This window comes from Lutra lutra, chromosome 1 (assembly GCF_902655055.1).
Source record: "Lutra lutra chromosome 1, mLutLut1.2, whole genome shotgun sequence".
Lineage (NCBI taxonomy): Eukaryota > Metazoa > Chordata > Mammalia > Carnivora > Mustelidae > Lutra > Lutra lutra.
In genome coordinates, this window is record NC_062278.1 from 168,449,965 (window position 1) to 168,472,069 (window position 22,105).

At 47.9% G+C, this 22,105-nt stretch overlaps 1 protein-coding gene across 6 annotated transcripts; it reads left to right on the forward strand.

The window, feature by feature from the left end:
• The first annotated feature begins 1,556 nt into the window (after window positions 1-1,556).
• EFCAB12 (EF-hand calcium binding domain 12) lies at window positions 1,557-22,081 on the forward strand. Of its 6 annotated transcripts, none has more exons than XM_047744199.1 (10): window positions 1,557-1,743; window positions 4,557-4,665; window positions 6,845-7,293; window positions 9,376-9,558; window positions 11,329-11,485; window positions 13,866-14,059; window positions 15,775-15,988; window positions 19,046-19,205; window positions 20,573-20,629; window positions 21,435-22,081. In XM_047744199.1, exons 1-10 carry the CDS (start codon window positions 1,696-1,698, stop codon window positions 21,691-21,693), a joined length of 1,830 nt encoding a protein of 609 aa, XP_047600155.1. In that variant the 5' UTR covers window positions 1,557-1,695; the 3' UTR covers window positions 21,694-22,081. The 6 variants fall into 6 exon arrangements, with proteins under 6 accessions (XP_047600155.1, XP_047600166.1, XP_047600134.1 ...); XM_047744178.1 differs by lacking the exon at window positions 1,557-1,743 and adding an exon at window positions 1,811-2,107; XM_047744192.1 differs by lacking the exon at window positions 1,557-1,743 and adding an exon at window positions 1,811-2,107 and having other exon boundaries at window positions 11,329-11,449.
• Window positions 22,082-22,105: the final 24 nt, after the last annotated feature.

The window sequence follows — 22,105 nt, forward strand, 5'->3', positions numbered from 1 at the left end:
ATCTTAGAAAAGAAGAGGTTCTGTAGAGGGGCGCCTGGTTGGCTCAGTCAGTAGAGCATGTAACTCTTGATCTTAGGGTTGTGAGCTGGAGTCCCATGTTGGGTGTAGAGTTTACTTAAAATAAGATCTTTAAAAAAAAAAAAAAGTTCTGTAGAGACATGTGATCACAGGGAGAGAGAAAGGCACACAGAATAATGGAAGAGAACAAAAGGAGTAAGCTGTAAGGACAAGATGCCCAAACCCTGCAGCTAAGAGTATAGAAGCCCTCTGAAACGCTGGGCCCCAGCTGGGGTTGGAGGCTAAAGCAAGCTCACCAAGCCTAGGACATCAGGTGTGGCTGGATGGCCGGGCCTGTGGTCAGATACCCTGGGGAATGGGTCTGTGTACACACAGCAAGAGAGCTCCAGCCATGGCCATATCTGGCTTTTCCCATTTGTTGCAGGTGAGGTCGCCTGCCCTCTGTAACTGTTTCCTCATCTCTTTCAAAAGTGATAGGCTATCACCACTCATAATACTTCACACGGTTATGATGATTATTGAGGTAAGGCATGTAATTGCTTAACCAGAGCCTGGCTTATGAAAGTGCTATGTTAATGTGGCTCATAGGGATGGTCTGAGTGACTACTTGAGGTTGAGAGGGTCACAAAGATAATGCAATTCATTGAAGATGGTGCCTTATGCAGAGTGAGCACTCAAGTGTTTGTTTTTTTTTAACTTTTTATTGAGACAAAATTCACATAATATAAAATTCATCATTTAATCATTTTTAAAGTATACAATTAAATTATTTTTAGTACACTCAGCAATGTTCTGCAACCATCATCACTAACTCTAAAACATTCCCAACATGTTGAAAAGAAACCCTGTGCCTGTTAGCAGTCAAACCCAAAGCCACATACCTCACCTCCAGCCTCTGGCAATTACCAATCCGCTTTCTGTGTCTATAAATTTGCCTGTTCTGTGCATATCTTATAAGTAAAATAATATGTGACCTTTTGTGTCTGGCTTCTTTCGCTTAACATAATGTTTTGAAGGTTCATCTGTATTGCAGCATGCATCAGTACTTAACTTTATGACATTCCATTGTGTGAACACAGCACGTTTTGTTTATCCATTTATCAGTTGATGGGCATTTCAAGTGTATATTAATATTCCCGTTATCAGTTCTGTATTTCCAAGCCATAATACTGCCTATATTTGGCCAAGACTCTTGGGGTTTCTACAACACCTATGAAGGAGGCAGGGTCAGTTCCTTGGATGAAGAGGAAAGACGTGGAGGCCGGCTCAAGATTCTACTGCTTTCGGGAAAAACACGGATTTATTATTTATTCAGGGGCCACTGGGCCATACTAAGAAACCCTGTCTTTCTCCAACCCAGGAATTCTGAACGGCTGCGATTGCCTCTTAGGACCCACGAAAGGAGCAGCACTAGGCGTTGGGAGCGGGAGGGGGGCGTTTGGGAGCGGGAGGGCGGGGAGGGCCAGGAGGGCCCGCCCCCACAACCCTCTTCCTCAGCCAATCCGCGCAGGGCGTCTGTAGTCCTGGCAACAGTAGCTTCTAAGCTTGCTACTTCAGAGTCTCTTGCAAAATTTGGTATTACTGTTTTTTGGTGCTCCGACGCAAGCAAGCAAGCAAGCGCGTGCACACACGCATGCACACACACTTCAGCGCCCGCTTCTGACGCTGCGACCATGAATGACGATTCCTATGAAACGTATGAGGCTCTGTTCCTGTCGGTGGTCGGTAAGCTCCGGGAAAGCAGTGCCGTGCACATGCGTACAAGTGGGGTGAGGGCAAGGACAGGGGCAAATATCTCATTATGCCGTCCCCGCTCTGGGTGAGGGGTTGCCAGGGAGTCGGGGTCAGGTCAGGCACATTTCTCAGATTTCCATGCCCAAGCTGGAGGAGTGGGCCAACTTGCCTTGGTCTGAAATCAGAGGTCCAATCTTTGAGCCTGGGAAAGACATTCACAGCCCTCTGGCTCGTCCTCTGCCCCATTTCTCCACTGGATATTAATATATTGGGTACTGGAGAAGAAGCATGGAGAAAACTCAGTCCTCAAACCTTCTACCATAGCCTGCTGCAGCAAAGCCCTGCAACTTCAGAGGTGAAGGACAGGCAGATAAACAGCTAATTACAGAAGAAAGGGTGGATGCCAGGCCAAGGGATGACACCCAGGAGTAAGAGTTCTGCTAAGTATAAAGGATGGGGAGGAACAGTTCCAAGGTTCTGGAAGAGATATTTACACTGGGGTCTAAATTAAGGATACAAGGAGTTCTCCATGCCAAAATGGGGAGGAAAGGCATTCCAGTCCAACAGAACCACATGCAAAGGGGCTCAAACATATGGTGTCTTCAGGAAACTGCTGTTCATTTGAGTGTTACTGGGGATGAGAGGTGAGAGAGGTCAGAAGGGACAAGATCATGAAAGAGCTTGTGAGCCAGGAAATGGAGAAACCACTGGGAGTGACAGTGTTAGACTGGGAGCATTAGCAAATGCAGAGTGAACTGGCAGACTCAGAATGCTGGAGGCACAGATTGATATGATCTGGGGCTGTCCAAAACATCCAGATCAAAGATACTGAGAGGTGAGGGGGAGTGGCCGGGCTAGAGGGGCTAGAACACTTGGGGGGCTGGTTCAATAGAGCATGGAAAGAACAATCCAAGATGATGGTCAGGTTGGTAGCTAGGGTGACCTGGAGATGGAGGTGCCTTTCACAGAAATCAGGAACCTAACAGAAACAGATTCAGTGGGGACAGTACATGGAGATCAGTGAAGTCTTCACTGGTTGAGTCTGAGATACTTGTAGGTCGTCCAAGTGGAGATGCTTTAGGAGAAATTGTATGTAGAAAGTTGGAGGCAATTTCAAGTCTTAAATATTGGCATGGGTGTCCTCAGCATGCAGAAGGTCACAGAAACATAAGAGTAGAGGAGATTGGAAAACAAACAAACAAAGCCCAATGTAGACTTGGAAGGCACCAATTTTAAGGGGTGGGCAGGAAGAGAGGGGCCAAACATCACCTGGCTTGAGAGGTAGGATGGAACTTAGAGATTTGAATCAGCCAAGATAAACAATTTCAAGAGAGTTGAATTGTCTCCAGATGCCTGAAGGCTGTCCCACTAAAGAGGGAACAAATGCATTTTCTGGTGCATCAATAGGACTAGGACCAAGGGGTAGAAATTCCAGGGAAATGAAATCTGGGTCAATATAAGGAAGTCTTTTCTAGCAATCAGAATTAGGCATCCATAAGGCGAAGTAGAGAACTCCCTGTCGCCAGAGGTGTATACAGAGCAGAGGTAAAATCTGCCAGGGTCATTGCAGAAAGAGTTCCCTGACCTGGGAAGGCAATGGGACTAGCTAGCCTCTGAAAGCAGTTCTCACAATCCCTTGGGGACATTTTCACACAGTCTCTATACCCACAACTATGCAGTGACCTCTTTTATTATAAGAGCCCACCTCACTTTCTTATCAATGGACACAGGACCCCAAAGATCACTAGAATGGAAGCTCCATGGTGTGGTGGGCATGTGATCTTTGATAGGGTAGTCAGGGTGACTTTGGGGGTGGTGCACTTGGGCTGAGAACTATATGGTGAAAAGGACTCAGCCAGGGGAGATCTTGGGGAATCCCATGCCCTTCAGAGGGCACAATAAATGCCAAAACCAAGTTGGGACAGAGCTAGGAGAGTTGGACAAACAGAAAGCAGACCTGTGCAGCTGGAGCAAACTGAGCAAGGGGGAGAGAAATGGGGGGAGAAGCAGATACAGGGCCCAGGTAAGTGCAGCGGTGTAGATCATTGCAAGAGGGGCTGGTTTATTCTAGAGGCACTGAGAAGCCATTTCAGTGAAGCCATTGAAGGGCTTCAAGGGGGAGTGACTCGTGACTCTTCTGGCTAAGGGAAGATCATGGATTTGGAGTCTAGGGAGGGCACAAGTGGCAGTGGCAAGGCCAGGGAGGAGCGTATTTTGAGTATGTTCCCATGGTCAACATGGTAAAGTTTAAACCCCTTAATCTGCATTCAAGATGATTCCAACTTCATTTCCCACTAACCTCCTCCTTCACACATATGTGCTTCCAACTTGTGGAACTACAGTAACCCTTAAATCTCCAAATATCACCCCTGACCTTTCTCAACGCTGGCCCCTCCACCCCTTGAAATCTGACTCCTTCTGGAAGGCACATGTCGATGGCTCCTCCTTCATGATGACCTCCTGGGTTTCTCCATCAGCATTTCTCCCCCAACTGAGAGCATCTTGTTACCCCTCTAGTTAACCCACCTTGTTCCATGCCAGTGCTCTGTGGTCAGGCACCCAGCCTCATTTGGATCTGCACCTGGCCATGCCAAGTACTGGATGATTCTCAGCAAATAGTGGTTTGATGAATGGTTACAATCTCAGCTGTACCCAGCATCTTGTCCTCAAAGAAATGATAAGGGGGTTGTTAAGAAGTGCTCACTTCTGTCCACATTGATGTATAATCATCATTTCTGACCTGAAAGAAACACATGAGCAGTAAGGAGACTTAACAAATGTCCTGAATGTTCACTTTGTGCCAGGCTGGGGACCAGGGATACATGGGCTCTAGGACACAGCCCTTAACATTGCAAAACTCACAGGCCATTGGGAGAGAAAGACTCAGAAAGCAGCTTCATCCAGAAAAATATGGTAAATGCTATGATGGGGATGGGCATGGGCACTGTGGGAACCCAGAGTGGACATGAGGGTGGTGGTTGAGGGGTGGGAAGGTTTCAGAGGATGGTGATGCCTAACCTAAGTCTTGAAGAGTATTCCAGAGAGGAAAGAGTATGTGGCCGGGGCAAAGGGACCAAGGAATGGTAGCTCAGTTTTGGGGTACAAATACTGGGGGAGGCCAGAAGGAACAAGAGAAGAAGCCCATTAGAGAGTCTGGCAGAGGTGGGTAGTTTCAGTGGGGCCAGCTTAAGGAGATTGAATTTTATTTTGGAGGCAATGAAAGGGTTTTAAAACCTTAAAAACAAGGGAGTTTGGGTTTTCAAAGGAAAATATGGTGACAGTGTTTTTAATAATAATGTTATATCCCTTCTGAATTTTAAAACGTATCTGTTATTCATTTGATCTGTCCCAGCTCTGCTACTAATCAACTGTGTGACCTTGGGCCTCTTGGGGCCTTTGTGCCCCTATCTGTAAAATGGTATAATCATAGAGCTGACTTATTGGGTCTGTCCATTTGACATCCACTCGTTCACCAAATAATTACTGAGCTCCCTCTGTATGTTGGCATGTGGAGGTGTGGGGACTCCAGCAGGGAGAGATGAGGTCCCAGTCTATAGTCTATTGAAAAAATAAACATCGACCAAGTATTTACACCAGGGATTTCAAACACAAATGTCTGCTTGAAGCACACACTTAATAAATGAACTGATGTGCATGTGAGATTATAGAGAATGGTGGGGACTATGGCAACCTGGAGAGGGCATGCCCCAGTGTAAAGTAACTCAAGTTGGAAAATTTTAAGGAATATGTCAAACAAAACAGGCGTCATTCAACATGAAGTGGTCCAAAGGAAAAGTATAGGTTATATTACATAGAGATAATATGAGGATATAACAGAGCTTGGGAGCTGGACAGGTAACATGTGGCCTGAGGATGAGGAGTGAGGAGGGGATGGGTAGGGAAGGGAACATTTCTAGCAGATGGAACAACACCCTTGTTGGATGTTGGATGTTGGATCCTTAGAACATTCAGGGATCATTGAGAGAGGTCAAGGCATCTGGGTTATACGAAGGAAAGACTGGCAAGCGATGAGGTAGAAAAGCTTGGCGGAGGAGGATCATGGAACTTTACTTTGAAAGTCGTGGAAGGGTATCAAAATAGGTGAAAGGCGAGTACATAAAAATAACTGTGTACTTAGTATAAACAAAACACTTCTAAAATGGACCGATTCTAACCATCTCCACAACTCAGTAAAGTAGGTACCCTCTTTTTCTCCATTTTGCACATGAAGAATTGAGATGGAGATGCTAAGTAACTTGTCCAAGATCATGCAGCCATGAAGCAACAGAGCCAGGACATGACTGGAGTATTCTGGCTCCAAAGCCTCTGCTCAGATGATCAGACCAAATCAGAATGGCATTTTTTTTTAAGATTTTATTTATTTACTTATTCTAGAGAGAGTGCATGCACGAACAGGGTGAAGGGCAGAAGGAAAGGGAGACGCAGACTCCCCGCTGAGCATGGAGCCTGACACAGACCCCAAGATCATGACCTGAGCTGAAGGCAGATGCTTAAATGACAGAGCCACCCAGGCGCCCCCAGAATGGCATCGTTCTGGAAGCGCCTGGGTGGCTCAGTTGGGTAAGCGTCCAACTCTTGGTTTTGGCTTAGGCCGTGATCTCAGGGTTGTGAGATTGAGCCCCATGTGGGGCTACTCACTGGATGTAAAGCCTGCATAAGATTCTCTCTCTCCCTCTCCTTCTGCCCCTCCCCTTGCTTGTTCTCTCTTTTTCTCTGTCTCTCTCACTCTCTCAAATAAATAAATAAATAAACAAATCTTTTCTTTTTTTTTTAACCCACTGAGCCACCCAGGCGCCCCTCTTTTCTTTTTTTTTTTTAAAGATCATTCTGATTACTGGTAAGGAGTGCTGGGGTGGGGAAGAGTAAGATTAAGTAAGAAAAAGCATATAGAGCTTTTAGCATTGTGCCTGCTTTCAGGAGTACACAATTATTATGATAGCGAAGCAATGATAAAGCCAGGCCTGGAACCCAGATGCCCTATCACTTAGCCTGCTGCTGTAGCATTTTTCTTTCCTGACTCTGTTAGTCCTCTTCCTGAAAGAAACTCACCTCCTAACACTCTTCCCCCAAGGGCTCTGCCAGTCTAAGACCTCAGGTGATGATGAAACCTCCAGCAAGGACCCCATCTTCAATCCTGAACCAGTCATTGCCCACTGCTTCAAGCAGTTCAAGCAGAAGGCTTTCCACCAGCCTCAGAGCCGCCGGCGGATCATCACCTTGCCTCAAAATGAGGATCCAATACCCATCAATCTCACGACCCAAGCCCAGACTCCCCCACAGCCAATATCCAGCTTCAAAGTCCTGGGAGCCGGGGATATCCTGGGGCAGCCGGACGATGCAAAGACCTGGCTCAGCCAGAGACTGAAGCTTCGGCAGAACCTGGAGTCATTCGGTGACACGGAGAAGTGGCTGCAGAACAAGCCTTGCCTCACCCCTTCAGAGGCCAAGGTCTTAAACATGATCCAAAAAGAGCATGAGGCCCATTTGCTGGCCTGTCTGACTCCTACCAGAGCCACCAAGGTGAGCCACCCCACTTGATGATGAAGAGACTGAAGGTGTTAGGGGCATACTGTCATTTCATTCCCTGTGGTTAGGCAGAATAGGGGGTGTCCCCCCGCATCAAAGAGGAACAGAGAAGTCCCAAAAGGGGGGTGTATTGGGGACAGAGCAAGGAGGAGGGCTGTGATGCCTCTTATGACCTCATCTCGGGAGATCACAGTTTCAAGAGAATCACATGGTCACTTTCACCGTATTCTATCTAGCAGAAGCAAGTCATTAAGAGCTGTTCACACTCGATGGGAGGGGAACCAGGCTCCATCTCAGAAGGGAGGAGTGGAAGAATTTGTGACTGTATCTTAAAATCACCTGAGGAGGGATAATTCCTGGCATTCCATCTATGGGACATTTTAAAATACTTGTTCATTCATTCATTCATGGTCACATGTTTGTTGAAGGTTGATGAGTGCCAGGCAGGTGCTCCTAGTGCTGCTGTGAGGATTAGAGCTGCAAGGCTGGAAGAAAAAATGAGGAACTCCCTTTTATAAATATAGAACTAGAAGCTCAACGAGGCCAGTCAATTGTCCAGGCCTATGGAGGTAGTCAGTGGAAATCTTTTTTTTTTTTTTAAGATTTTATTTATTTGACAGAGATCACAAGTAGGCAGAGAAGCAGGCAGAGAGAGAGGAGGAAGCAGGCTCCCTGATGAGCAGAGAGCCCAACGTGGGGCTCGATCCCAGGATCCCATGACCTGAGCTGAAGGCAGAGCCTTTAACCTACTGAGCCACCCAGGAGCCCCAGTCAGTGGAAATCAGTATCAAAGCCCTCATCCCCCAATGCTTGGTCGCTGTGACATTCCCTTGTAATGCAAACACTTGAAATTTCTCCCAGGTGAGGTTAAGTTGGGGTAAGAGGTCAGATAACTTGGGTTTAAACCTAGCTCGGCTACTTCCTAGCTCTATGATCTGGGCTTCAGTTTTCCAATCTATTAAATGTGGATAACCATTGTGCCTACTTTCTAGGGTTGCTGTGACATCTAAATGGATGAATTTATATCAGGTGCCTTGGACAGTGCCGGCCACAGAGCGAGCACTCAATATTATGTCTGTCCTTTTGATTGCCGTCTCACTGATATCAGAGTCAGTCCTTGGTGTAATCAGAGTCCAAACCCAAATTTCCTAGGTCTCACACACCCTTCCTGACAGCAGCACGGTGTCTATGAATAAGCACTAGACTTGGGTTAGAAACCCAACTCTACTGCTCAAGGGTCGTGTGAACCTGGACGAGCCACTTCACTTCGCTGAACCTGTTTTCTCATTTGTAAAAAGGGAAAGTCATCCCTAATACCTAATTTACAGCATCATTTAGTCATTCAGAAAACAATGACTGCCTGTCTGCCTGGGGCTGGAGGCTTTTTCAGTAGGGGGGACGGGAGGTAAGGGTATGTAGCTTAATAGGACATGGTCTTCCTTCAAGATGTTCAGATATTAACGGGGGAGGCAGACACATCAGATCAATGACTTCAGTTTGCTATAGACCATTAATAGAGGTGGGTCCCAAATGCAGAGGAACTATAAACTAGGGAACAGAAAGGCCCTTCGTAAACTTTCAGGTGCTGCACCAAGGTGAGGGGTATTATTCTGAAATATTCCCCATAACCTGGAATTAGAGGAAAAGTAAGATTTGGACAGGTAGAGAAAGGAGGAAAGGTATTCTGGTCAGGAGGCCTAGCAGGAGCAAAGACTGGGAGGTAGGAGGATTAGAGCCTTGTGTGGCTCTGGGCGGGGGCATGTGTCTGGGGGCACTGAGAGTCCAGTGGGATTATACGCCTGACTTGTCTGACAGGAGAGATGGGGTAAGAACAAAATGTTAGTTCTCATAATATCCAGACCTCTTGTTTCCGATGGGAAAATGGAGGTCCTGAGATGCAAAGAATCTATGGCAACAGGTAGTTGCCCCGAGTCCAGTGCCCCTTGTACTCCATCCTGCTGTCTGTCTAGAGCTGCTCGGCCACTTGCTCTCCCTGTTCTAACTCTGGGAATCATGCTCGAGTAGCCTGTCTCCCCTGAATTCTCCCCCTCTGCCCCACTCTCTTGTCTTTCGCAGAAGAGCCCCCGGCCTTCCCGCCGACCTGTGCCCCAGCTCCGACTGCCCAAGCCTTCTGCCTTGACCACCTTGTACTCGTACCTGCGCAGCCGCAAGATCAAGATGCTGGAGATATTCAGCAAGGTGGACTGGGGTGAGAACCAGAGGATCTCTAGGGAGGAGTTCATTGCGGCTCTGAAGGCGGTAAGTGCCTCCCATCCTCCCTCCGGGCTGGCCTGAGTGGGGAAGATGTCCATGCTCCCTGCCCCCACTGCTGCCTGCACCCAGGTCCTGGCAACTGAAAAGTAGACGCAGGGGACTCAAACCATCAAACAAGTAACAAGCCTTGTTACTTGTAAAGCCAACTTGGAAAACGTAGCATAATTCGTGGCCACATCAGACCCCTAAAAGCAACCCTGCATGGGTCTGACCTAAAAAGCCCTTATCTGAGTGGAAAGTCTGCAGAACCAACCCCATAACCAATCAACTGCATGAGGAATCACTGTCTTGCCCATTGGACCCCAGAACTGTGCACAGAAATTTCTGGGCCTTCAGTCCTGCCTCTAGAACCTTCTAGACCTTCTCCAGCTGTCACTGGCACATGATCATATAGAGGTCTGTTAAAAATGCAGCTTCTGACTCAGTACCTCTGTGCATGGCCTGAGATGTTACACTCTAACAAGCTCCTAGTGATGTCTATGGTACTGTCCCTCAGGCCACACTTTCAAGGGCTAGCCAAGATTTTAAGTTAATTATAAAGAAATAAAATTTTAAAATCCAGTTCCTCACTCACAATAGCCACATTTTGGATGCTCAGTAACCACACATGATGAGCATTTCCTCTACCAGACCACGCAGTTACAGAACATTCCATTATTGCAGAAAGTTCCACTGGTCTAGTGAGGGGTCTACTAACTATTGCCCAGAAGTCAGATCCAGCCTGCCTCTGTTTTTGTAAATAAAGTTTTATTGGAACACAGCTATACTTATTTGTATGTATTGTCATGGCCGTTTTAATGCTACAATGGTAGAGTTGGGTAGTTACGAGACCATATGGTTCATGGAGCCTAAAATATTTACCATCTGGCCCTTTATAGAAGAAGTTTGCTGACCCCTGGTCTGCATGAATTAAACTTTTATATACTTTGAATACAAGCTACCTTTACAAAACACTCTAGGAAGCTGGCAGGTACCATCTTTCAGCCCACCATCTTTTATGGTTTTGAGTCATCACCAGTCCTCACCCTCTTGTTTCCTGATATGTACTCATCTAAACAACCTTTCAAAACATGAAAAAAAGATAAAGCGTTTTTAATCATCATAATCAAAAAAAGATAAAATATTACATCCTTTCATCCTAGGAGTGTTCTAACCCTCTTTGAGGAAAGCTCAGTGAATAATGACTGCAGTGTACAAAATTATATTTCCTTTAAGACTTTTCCTCTTGAATATTTGGTATTGATGGCAAGAATTACAGTCCTACAAAGTTACTCACTGTCCTTCAAAGAGTAACGTGTATTGTATTTCTGATCCTCTTTTACTTCAGTTAAAGGAGGCTAATGTGTTTCTCATGAACAAGGATGGTAGACGTGAAATCCTTTTTCCCGTCCAGCCTGGGAAAGCTGGCATTGAGCTCAGTATGGAGTGGGGTGGTGGTCCGGAAGGAAGAAGGAGCGGATTCTGCAAAGATGGTGGCTTATCTGGACTGGGTTTTGAAGGAGGGATAGGAGTTCTTCAGATAGGTGGAAACACCTGAGAAAAGGCAAAGGGTGAGAAAGTGTAGAGTGTGTTCAGGGCCTGGGAAAGGGCTCTAAGCTCCTGCGGCAGAGGCCTTGGGCATGAGCTGGGAGTGATGGTGGATGAAACCAGAAACTAGACTAGAGAGGTAGGGCCAGGTTGCTATGGCTTTGGCCATACTGGCTGGATGTTTGGAGTAGAGCCCACCCACCTTGGTGGCTTCTCTTCCCTCCTCAGGTTGGAGTCCCTCTGAAAAACCAGGAGATGGAGGATGTTGTGATCTATCTCAGCTCTCTGGGAAAGTGCAACAACATTACCACGGATATCCTAGCCAACACCTACAAGCAGTGGTCTTTGGGTGAGCAGAGAAGCACCCTGTCGACTGCAAGGGAGTGTACGTATCCACCCCCCAACCCCATGTCTCCACTTCCCCATCCTGGGAACAAGCAGGGTGGAGGCAGCCTTGGCTTACTTTCTGAGTGTGTTCTCCAACTTTGGCTTACCATAAGTGGGCCAAGCTTCTAGAATCCCCAGGTCCAACAATCAACTAAAGAGTAGATATTCTCATGAGTGCTCAGCTACCATATCCATTCGAAGATCTTGAGGCCCAGCCCTTGTCCTTAAGGGAGGATTTCCAAAAGGTAGTTTCAGCCCTCCAAAGCTTACCTAATAGATTGAGATCTGACCCAAACAAAAGGCCCTTCCACTTGTATGTGGGCCCAAGGCCTTCTTACTATTAATCTATATTTTACTGATAAAAAGTTAACTAAAATTCAACCCCCCCCCAAAACCCCACTAAAATTCAGAAACCAGAATTAGCACATGTTTGGAATTTACTGGAAAATCTATTTTGATATTCTGCTATCAGAGATATTAGTAGGGTTGCTGTGAACAGTTGTATGAGTTGTGCACAGCTCAAGTTCCATTTGCTAGGCCATATGCTTGTGGAACCACTTCTGTCCAAATATAGGACAGAGGCAAATTAGAAATGGACCAGCCATGGCACTGGCTATGAATTTACTCTATAACACAAGGGTACATCATGGTTCTTTAGAGCTTAGTGCCACTGTTGGTGCAAAAAAATTTTAAATTGAACAACTACAGATAAAATTAAAGCTCTCCTTTTAACCTCCACCCATCATTCCAGAGCCCTCCCCAAATGTAATCAAATGTAACATATAATAACTATAACAACAATATAACATATCCCCAAATATAATTTCTTTTTCTAAATCAAATAAATCTTGCTTTGGCCCCACCCGTCAGGCTGGAAGGAGTTTCATTTCAGATGTTGGTGTGGGGTGTTCCTCACACTCTCTGAGGTCACAGGAGAGCCCTGGGGGAGGAGAGGAGGGGAGAGGTTTCTTCTTCCAGAGTCCCAGGGAATCTGTGCACCCTCCAGGCACCTCCTGCACATGTCATCATCACCACCCCCAGTCATAATCTCCAGCACCCTTCATGTCCAGCATGTGCTCAGGGCTGCCTCAAATCGGGCTTGCTTTCCCATCCATGCTCTTTTGCCTTTTCATTATAAATTACCAAAGCTCGCCCTTATTCATGTGGTTTGCTATGAGCCATTTAGTGAATGACCACAGTACTCATAATGCATGTTTGTAGCAAAGGTATTTGGGGCCTGTTATTTCCCAATAAATAGACTTGAGGTCAAGAGCAGGTATTTGCTTGAATGGTGCCATCTCAGTGTCATCATAGAGCCTTTCTCCTGAACAGCATCAGTGGGCAGGGTAAGCAGACTTGGGTATCACTTGCTTTGCCTAGAGGGACAGCAGCATCAAGACTCTAGATGCCCAGCTCAGAAAGGGAAGGCGGTAGCATCTGGGGGCACCTGCTGTGGGCTGGGTCATTTTACCCACAGCAGCAGCTCAGATAACCCTCCAAGTCCCTGGAGGTCAGAGCTGCATTTCACACTCGACAAGGAGGAAGCTGAAGCGCAGCCACCGGTCTGTAGTCTGGAAACTAGAGGATGGCTGGGCCATGATTTCATGTCAGCCCAAGACAGTGGAGCCCTGAACTAGGGCAGGGGCAATGGGAGGCTTTCATCCATCCAGATCTGTGTTGAGCACCTATTATGTGCCAGGCACCCTTCAAAAACACCAGGAACTGGGAACACAGGAGTAAAGAAGCCAATGAGCTTCCATGTAGCAGGTTAGCCAAGATGATGTCTAGTTGTGATTAATGCTTTGAAGACAAGAGAACAGAGTGAGGAAGTGGTGGTCAGGGGAGACCTCTTTACAAAGCAGCTCTGGGGGCTGACACTTGAGTGACTAATGAGGAACCAGTCTGGTGGAGCGCATCCTAGGCAGTTGGAGCTACAAAGGCAAAGACCCTGACTTGGGAAAGTTTTCAGGGTACAGAAAGCAGTTAGGGTGGCTTGGGGGAGTGAGGGAGGGGTGATGTTTAGAAGATGGGTTGGGTGGATGCTGAGCTGAGGCCAGATCCTGTAGAACCTTGCAGACCAGGAAGAGGGTTCTGGGCTTTAGTCTGAGTGCTGTGGGAAGCCATCAGGGGAATGAGGTGATTATATTTTGTAAAGGTCCTATTTGTTGTTTGGAGGAAACAGGATGGTAGAGGATGAGAGGGGTAGTAGGAAGGCTGGGACTGTGGCGCACAAGGGATGCCATTGTGGAAGCAGAGATGGCACAGACGGGCCATGTGGGAAGTGAGCAAAGGGGTGGCCCACACCTGCTTGGTCCCATCAGTTAACCACTCGATGGATTCCTTAGGTGGGCCTCCTCTCAGTCTCTCTGTCCTTTCAGATTATAGATCCGCCAAGCACAGAGGTTCCCTCCAGAGTGCATCCAAGAACCAGGTGGATTTGGCCCCACAGCCTTGTAAGATGGACCTGCTGACTGTGCCCCTGGTTGACATCCACATGGAGGCACGGCCCATGACTCTGGAGGAGATGGAGGACGTTGGCAAGCGGTACCGCGAGAGGAAGCGGCAGCACAAGGTACCCAGGCCAACAGGAGGGGCATGGGGCTAGGTGCCTAGACAGGCTCGGGTTCAAGTTCACTAAACCTTCAGGCTGCAGAACTCCAGGGAGCAGGCTTCTTCGTCTGATAATGAGAACAACACCTACCTCACGAAGTTTCTCTGAAGATGAAATGAGATCATGTTTCCGAGAGTATGGAGTTCCCCTCGTCCCATTCCTTAACTGTGACTTTGCATCCTGAGACCAGGGCTGAGGGCTGCATCTCCATCACAGCTGGAATCCAAGTGCCCAGCACAGGGCCTGCCACTGTGTGGGCACTCCAGGCACTCCAGAAACACATGACCAGTGAAAGAGGAGTGGATGGCGTGAATGAATTCATCCAACAAATATTTATCGAGTGATGGCAATGTGCCAGGCACTCTTTCAGCAGAGAACAAAACAACCCCTGCCAACAGGGAGGCAGACAATATTAGCATTATACTATATATAAATACATATTTTATTATATATAATAAATATAATATAAAGATATATTATAATATTATGATATTATAATACTATATGTTAAATTAATTGTATAAGTATATAAAATATATTAATATATTCTATTTATTATATATATATATAATAAAATGTTAAGCACTATAAGTGCTATATCAGTTAAGATCTGATTCACTTCATGACACAAAAACCCCAACATATTTGAGCAGGGATCAACAAACTTTGTAAAGAGCCAGGCAACGGGGGTGCCTGGGTGGCTCAGTGGGTTAAGCCGCTGCCTTTGGCTCAGGTCATGATCTCAGGGTCCTGGGATCGAGTCCCGCATCGGGCTCTCTGCTCGGGCTCTCTGCTCGGGCTCTCTGCTCGGGCTCTCTGCTCGGGCTCTCTGCTCGGGCTCTCTGCTCGGGCTCTCTGCTCGGGCTCTCTGCTCGGCGGGGAGCCTGCTTCCCTCCCTCTCTCTGCCTGCCTCTCCGTCTACTTGTGATCTTTCTCTGTCAAATAAATAAATAAAATCTTTAAAAAAAAAAAAAAGAGCCAGGCAACGACTGTTTTAGACTTCTGGGGCTCTATAGTTTCTGTGGCCACTGCCACCCAAGAGCAGCCACAGACTGCAGCCACGAAACAAATGAGTGCCTCTGTGTTCCAAGAAAATCATTTTTATAAAAACAGGTGCTGAGCCAGGTGTGGCCTGTGGGCTGTACTTTGCTGATCCTGGTGTTAGATGGTGCAAAAATATAGTTGGTTTTTTTTTTTCTTATTTCCTTGTAAATAAATAAGAAGGCCAAACATGGCTCGGCATTCCGCAGGCTTCTTTGGCTTTGCTCTGCTATTCTTGACACCATGATTCAACCTCAAAAGCACAGATATCTGCACCTAATTTAAATCCTGGTGCAGCCAAATCTGTGGATGCCATGTTTCACCAAGGCATTGACGTTGCACCCTACTGTACCTATGACATAATGACACGCAGCTCCACGTACGGGGCTGTTCACACTCACACAGCACTGCCGGCCTTAACCTTAGCCATTCAAGTGCTCTTGGGGGTGACCTTGACTATGTGTGATTTTTCTCCCAAGGCACTGACTTCAGAGCCTGAACTTGGGTCCCTCCCTGCACTCTTTGCCATTTCCCCTCATGGGGGAGATGGAGATGAGGCTCCACATCTGCCTTCTGGACAGGAAGGCAAAGAGAAACTGGAGGGAAGTGTGTGCCAACCTCTGTTCTCTTTGCAGCTCAAGATCCCCTCCATCCAGTACCTGGAGCGGTGCCGCCTGGTGCGCAGTGGGAATAAGCACTTTGATGAGCACTGTCTCCCGTCCACCATGCACGGGGATATGAGGGAGCTCGTTAACATGTCCCGCAGGGACAACTTTCTGGTCTACCTGCAGTGCCACAAGCTCTGTGAGTACTACGGCCTCCCACTGACGGAGGACATACTCATGAAAGGTAAGGGCTTTGGGGGCTGGCCCTTGGGAGGTTGCCAAGAGGGCCCAGAACCTGGGTGCAGGTGGCATCCACCTGTGGTTTGTCCTTCCCCAGCTGACATACACCCAGCTAAACTGCTGTGGCCTGTGGTGGGGGTATGGAAGGTGGAGGGGGAGGGGAGGAAGAGTCCAGTCTGTTTTCCAGTTAGATAGGATTTCTAGAATTCTAGAGGTACCCAGGCTCCACAGACACAGAGGTCTGGGTTCCCCCAATGGAGCTACTAGGCATTCTAGAACAGGAGTTCAGGGTGAGGGAGCCCTGAAGTTGAGCAGAAAGGAACAGTCCCATTTTCAAAGAGGGAGATATGCTAGAAGTGATAACCACTATGATTGTACTGGGCTTTTCCAAAACCACTTCCTAGGTCAGGTCTTTTTCTCGGTTCTTCTGCAACACGGAGGTGGGAACACACAAGGGGGCAAGTTCTGCTGAGGCCCTTTGCTCTCTCTGCTCAGACCACAGGACTGGGCCCTGAGATTTCCACACTGGCCTCACCCTCTGTTTGAGGGAGAATTGTGTTTCCATATATCCAAGCAGACCTAAACTCTCCCCACCTCTGGGTAGAGCATGTGCTTCTGGGAGATGGGGATGGGGAAGTGCCCCATAAGCCCTCAATGATCACCCAGCGATGCTGCCGCCCCCAAATCTGTGAATTTATAAATTTAACGGGCAGGTCCCACTTCAGGCCTTAAAAGCATGAAAGAGTAAGTTGCTCTTGAGGGCAGAGGTTTCCCAAGTGGCCAGGAAGGAACCATGGCCAAACTGGGTTGTGGCTTTCAGAGAAAGGGGCACACGGACAGGCGTGTGACTTCCCTGAGAATAAGTTAACCGTCACAACTATTTCCCTCTTTTTCCCAAGAGAGAGGGAAGCAAGTGCACATTGTACAGGGCCCTAGGTCTTGTATTAATTTGCTCAGGCTGCCACAATAAAATACCACAGACTGGGTTGAACAAAACGAAATTTGTTTTCTTACACTTCTGGAGGCTAGAAGTGCAAGATCAAGGTACACCAGGGCTGGTTTCTTCTGAGGCCTCTCTCCTGGGCTCACAGAATGGCCACCTTCTCACTACCTCTTCACATGGTTTCCTCTCTGTGCACTCACGCCCCTAGCACCTCTCTTGTGTCCAGATCTCCTTTTACAAGAACACTGGTCCAATCAGATTTGAGCCCAGGCTCATCTGCCTGATCTCCTCTTGAAAGATCCTCTATCCAAGTACAAATTCTGAGGTTTCAGGGGGTTAGAGCTTCAGTATATGAATTTGGCCTTGGGGTGGGGGTTGGGGGGGACACAATTCAGCTTATAACAGGTCTGTACAAAAGCGTTTAGCCAAAAACCTCCAGAAACACAGGCAAACCAACCTGAGGGGTCGTTGTCTCCGGGTGCGCTGCACCCCCTCACTTGGGCAGCCAATTGCTGCCCCCCTGGGCTGGGAGGGCAAAGACAGGAAATCCTGGACGCATCATCCTTCCTTCCTTCTTCCTCAGGGAGACTCATCTTCTCTGATTGTGTACATTTCCTGGTCTTGGCTAGTGGTGGAGGGGCAGCTAACTGTCTTCTGAACGCAGGCAGGCTTGCCACACCTGCACCTGGGACTGCCCTGCGGGCCAGGCCTTTCCTTGGAATGTGCCTCCTTTGTCCCCTCAGAACACTGAACCACTACTGATTGCCTCCACTGCTAGCTTTTGCTAGCTCCTGGGCCTGTCCACCTCACCAGCTGGAAGGATCTCACACTCATGGGCATACGGGAGCATCCGTGGGGTGAGGGGGGCTTCCTTTTGCTTCTGATTGTTCTAGATGGAAAAAAATTCTAGTCCACCTCTGACCAGTAACCTGGCCACTATCTAGTGGCTGTCTCTGTGACAGAGGCCTGCTCTGGGTCTGTGTTAAAAGAAAGAAACTCAAACACTGGGACTTCCAGGTCTGTGTTCTGGAGTAGAGCTTGGTGGGCTCTGACTCCAGCCCTCAAGCTCAAGGGCTAGAGTTCTACAACTCTGAGGCATTTCCCCTCTCCCCAGTGAATACGGCTTTATCATTTGTCCCCTGATTTTATAGATACTACTTGCTCACTTAAGCTTTCCTTGAAAACAGAAAGATAAAAATTTCCCCAGCTTGAGTTGACATCATTAATATTTTAGAGATTGTCCTTTCACAGACCTCTTTTTCTTTTCCATTTATACAAAATTATTTATGTAAATTATTTTTAAATTGTGTATATATATTATACGTGTATATTATATATATTACATAGATATATCTTAAATGTGGTTTTAAAAATCCTGTGTACTTTTCTAAAATGTTGATGCTGCATATCTTCCTTCCCTCTTCCCTCTTATCTGCACAGTCCCTGCCCAGCCCGCAGATAAGCAGCATTAATAACCTGGAATGTAACCTTCCATTACTTTTTCTAGAATATGAGTAAGTTATGTGTTACCATCTTGGGACAAGCACTGCTCAATGGCTGCAGGAAGACAGAACCCCTGGCCCAGTGTTTTTTGTGCTCTGACTTCTTAGAGCAGTCTCCCAAGGATATCTGTGAGATTAATTCTGGGCAAGGAGAAAGCTGCCGTCGACTAAGTCTCAGTTAACCTAGTGAAGTCTTGGGTGAATCTCCCCTCCTCCTTGTGGGTTCCTGACCAGCACAACCCCTGCAGAGTGCTCACTCCATCCTACCTGCACCCAGGCCTAGGGGCCGTGGCTGAACTGGTTATGAACACGCTCCCTCATCTCTAGTCCAGAGAGGGGTGTTGTACCAGGCCCACTTCCTGACATTGCACTGTGGTTGTATGCCACATTGCCATTCGGGGAAGCCAGGGGAAGAGTCTAAGAGACCCTCTACACGCCTTTTGCAACTTGCTGTGAATCTACAGTCATTTAAACATAAAAATTTAGCATGTATCTAAGAAAAAAATCTTTTCAAACAAAAATGTCTATTAAAAAAAAAAAAGCCTCCCTCTGCCCCAGAGGCTCAGGGGAAGAGGGATCCTGAGCTGACAGGTCACATTTCTCTTGCTGCTTGCAGCCCTGCTGTACCCAGGAGACAAGATAATTTTCCAGAAGGACCAGGTGCGCCCGATCCGGCAGCCGGGAGGCTACTACTCAGACTTGAAGATCTTCAGTCCAAATCTGGCACTGCTCAAGCTCCAGGGCTTCAGTGAGGCTCTGGCTAAGAAGGCTGACAAGCTGAGTGTCAGACCCCCTGTGTTCCCTGCCATTTGCCTTCTGTCCTACTGCTGCTCCTTCAGTGCTGGGGATAGGATGGTGGCCTACCTAAGGTGTCATGGTGCACCAGTGCCTGTGTCTAAGCATGCCCAGCATGTCCATCCCCACTGGTCACCAGGTGTCATCCCTGGCACATGTCTGAGGGCCACAGCCTCCCTGCCTCACCCCCATACAGCTACTCTCCCAACCACATCCTACATGATCTCAAGCTCTCTGGGAAAGATTAAAAAGAGGGACTTCTTCAAGAAATAGGGAGGCTCCTTCAAAAATCATGGGCAGGCCTTCAGGGGCCCTACAGAGGAGAGACGTGGCAGTCCCTTCTTTGTCCTGGCTTCTCTGGCAAGAGGTGGGTTTGCAGCCCTTAGGAGGAGGAAAGAATTCTGCACTGGGGCCTGTCTCTGAGCCTCAGACCAACCTGAGTCCTCTCTAAGGAAATGTCCTTCTTTGGAAGGAGGGGACCGGTGGGCAGGTGATAAACCAGCATCTGTTGGAGACTGCAGACTGGAGAAGGAGAGGCTAATGGGGCTAATGTGGGATGGAGAAGGGCCTGCTCCCCATCAGGAACTGCCCACATTCTGGATCCCTGCCAGCGTCCCACTGGACGGTATGGCCAGAACGGATAGGATGCAAGTGGAAATTAGACCCTGCAGGTTAAGTGGGCAAGATGCTTCACTGTCTGAGCCTCAGCTTTTCATCTGTTACATAAGCATTCCAGCTCCTGGGTGGCTGACTTCCATTTCTGCACCATGAACCTAGGGAGTGGGTGGGAACATGAGAAACAGACTCTTATCCATGCTTAAGTAGGCCACAGCCATAAAGGATAAAGAGAGGGCCCCAAGGGCAGGGACGGATATTTGTTTTATCTTGCTACCTGAAATGTGTTGTCAAGGTTTTGGAGGCCAGATGCAGGCCCGCCGGGAGAGTGCTGTCTGCGGTCGATTAGTGATGTCTGCCAAGTCTATGCTTGGGGAGTTAGTTTTCACCACACTTGTTCCAAAAGCTGGATTCATACTCAGTAGCATCTCTCAGCTACCTTGGGAGGTCTCTGTTCTGGGTAATAAGAAACATAAGGCTTTGCAAAGGGAAGTGGCCTGCCCAGAGTCACCCAGCCAGCCAGGATGTGAGCCCAGGCCTGGCTGACCAAGCCCACTGTTTGTTCCACTGGAGCATGGAGGGAGAGAGGCTGGGTCCCATCTCAGGAAGAAGAAACTCTGCTTTTGGAGCTCGGGTTTGGACTTACTGACAGGCCCACCCCCCCATGTACTGAGGCCCCATTAACTTGGATTTCCCCTCTCCTGACAAGAGACCTTTCTCTCTTATCCACTAGGAAAACATTGAAGAAAGTCAAGAAGATACACTTTAAGGAGTTTGAGGAGTTCACCAGGTCTGTAGCAATCATCCAACTCTGGAAGGGGATGGGGGGGAGGGAGGACCCGCCTCCCTTTGGAGAAGGTACCTGAGAGCTGAGAAGCGGTAAAACTGCTTAGAGTGCCAGGCAGACACTGCTGTGGTGTGTTCCATGTTTTAACTCATTTAAATCCTCTTAGCAACCCTATAAAGTGACTCTTGGCATACCCATTTTACAGAAAACTGAGATACAGAAAAATTAATGCACTTACTCAAAGCCACCCATTTATTAAGTGGTGAAGCAGGGATTTGAACCCAGCAATGCTGGCTCCAGAGTCTGTGCTCTGAACCTCACAGGAAAATGGTGTACATTTAAGAATAGGAATTTTAGGGGCGCCTGGTGGCTCAGTCGTAAGGCATCTGCCTTCGGCTTGGGTGTGATCCCAGGGTCCTAGGATAGAGCCCCGCATTGGGCTCCCTGCTTGGTGGGGAGCCTGCTTCTCCCTCTCCCACTCCCTCCTGCTTGTGTTTCCTCTCTTGCTGTCTCTCTCTCTGTGTCAAATAAAGAAATAAAAACTTAAAAAAAAAATTGGGGTTTTAGAGACAGATTAGGCATCAAGCCTGCACTCTGCCACTTGCTCACTGAGTGACTTGACTTATCCTCTCTAGGCCTTCAGATCCTCGTTGGTGAGGTAGACAGGGTAAGGAACCTAGCGCTTGGAGCCGAAGGGCTTAGCACAATGCTACACCTCCACTCTGGTCACAGTTGGCCTACTCCGCTGAGCAGAAGCCCTGGCCCCAGGTAGTCTACCATGACACACTTCTGTCTTCTTCTTCTCCAGGAAGCTGCAAGTGAAGAGCCCCAGAGGTCCACAGCGAACTCACCCCAATTTCTTCTGGCCGGGGCACCTCCTGGACAAGCTGCAGCTCTACCTGCCCACTGTGGCTGTGGACCGGAGTCTGGCACTCTTCAGTTGTGTCCAACCCCAGCCCCATGCCTACTCAGCCACCTACCACCCTGACCACTGGTGGCCCATTGGGAACATGAACTACATGACCTATGGCTATTATGATGCCCCCAAAGTCTACTACATCAACTAGAGTGACCAAGGTGTTGTGGGATCCAGCCATCCTGGGACTGTGACCATTGCCTCTAGCAACCTGGGGCCATAGACACCGGGGAAGTGTCAAGAGCCAGATAAAAGAAGTCATTTCAGTGGAATGGCCTAGAACCAGCTCTAGCTAGAGCAAAAGTATCCAGTGTCTCAGAAGGCAGATGTAACCCAGGAAAGATACGCAGTTTCTGAGTATTTCCCTGTCTTGACCTCTGTCCTTTTGAAATAAACTAGGTTGGAGTTTTTTTCATATCACCTGTGATCCAGCTGATGTGACTTCCTGCTCAGGAGCTGCAGCCAGACGAGTGTTTAGAAAGCTGATGTCCTGAGCCCCAGGGGACTATAGCAGGAATATTCCCTGGGATGCTTTCATGGCACCTCCAGTTTCTTGTCTTGGG

Excerpts from the sequence above, each read along its gene's own strand:
- EFCAB12 (XM_047744178.1), top strand. The coding sequence starts at position 1,820 with ATGCCGTCCCCGCTCTGGGTGAGGGGTTGCCAGGGAGTCGGGGTCAGG. Across the intron at positions 4,666-6,844 it reads GCTTCATCCAGAAAAATATG|GGCTCTGCCAGTCTAAGACC; the intron begins GTAAATGCTATG and ends TCTTCCCCCAAG. Across the intron at positions 20,630-21,434 it reads GAGTTTGAGGAGTTCACCAG|GAAGCTGCAAGTGAAGAGCC; the intron begins GTCTGTAGCAAT and ends CTTCTTCTCCAG.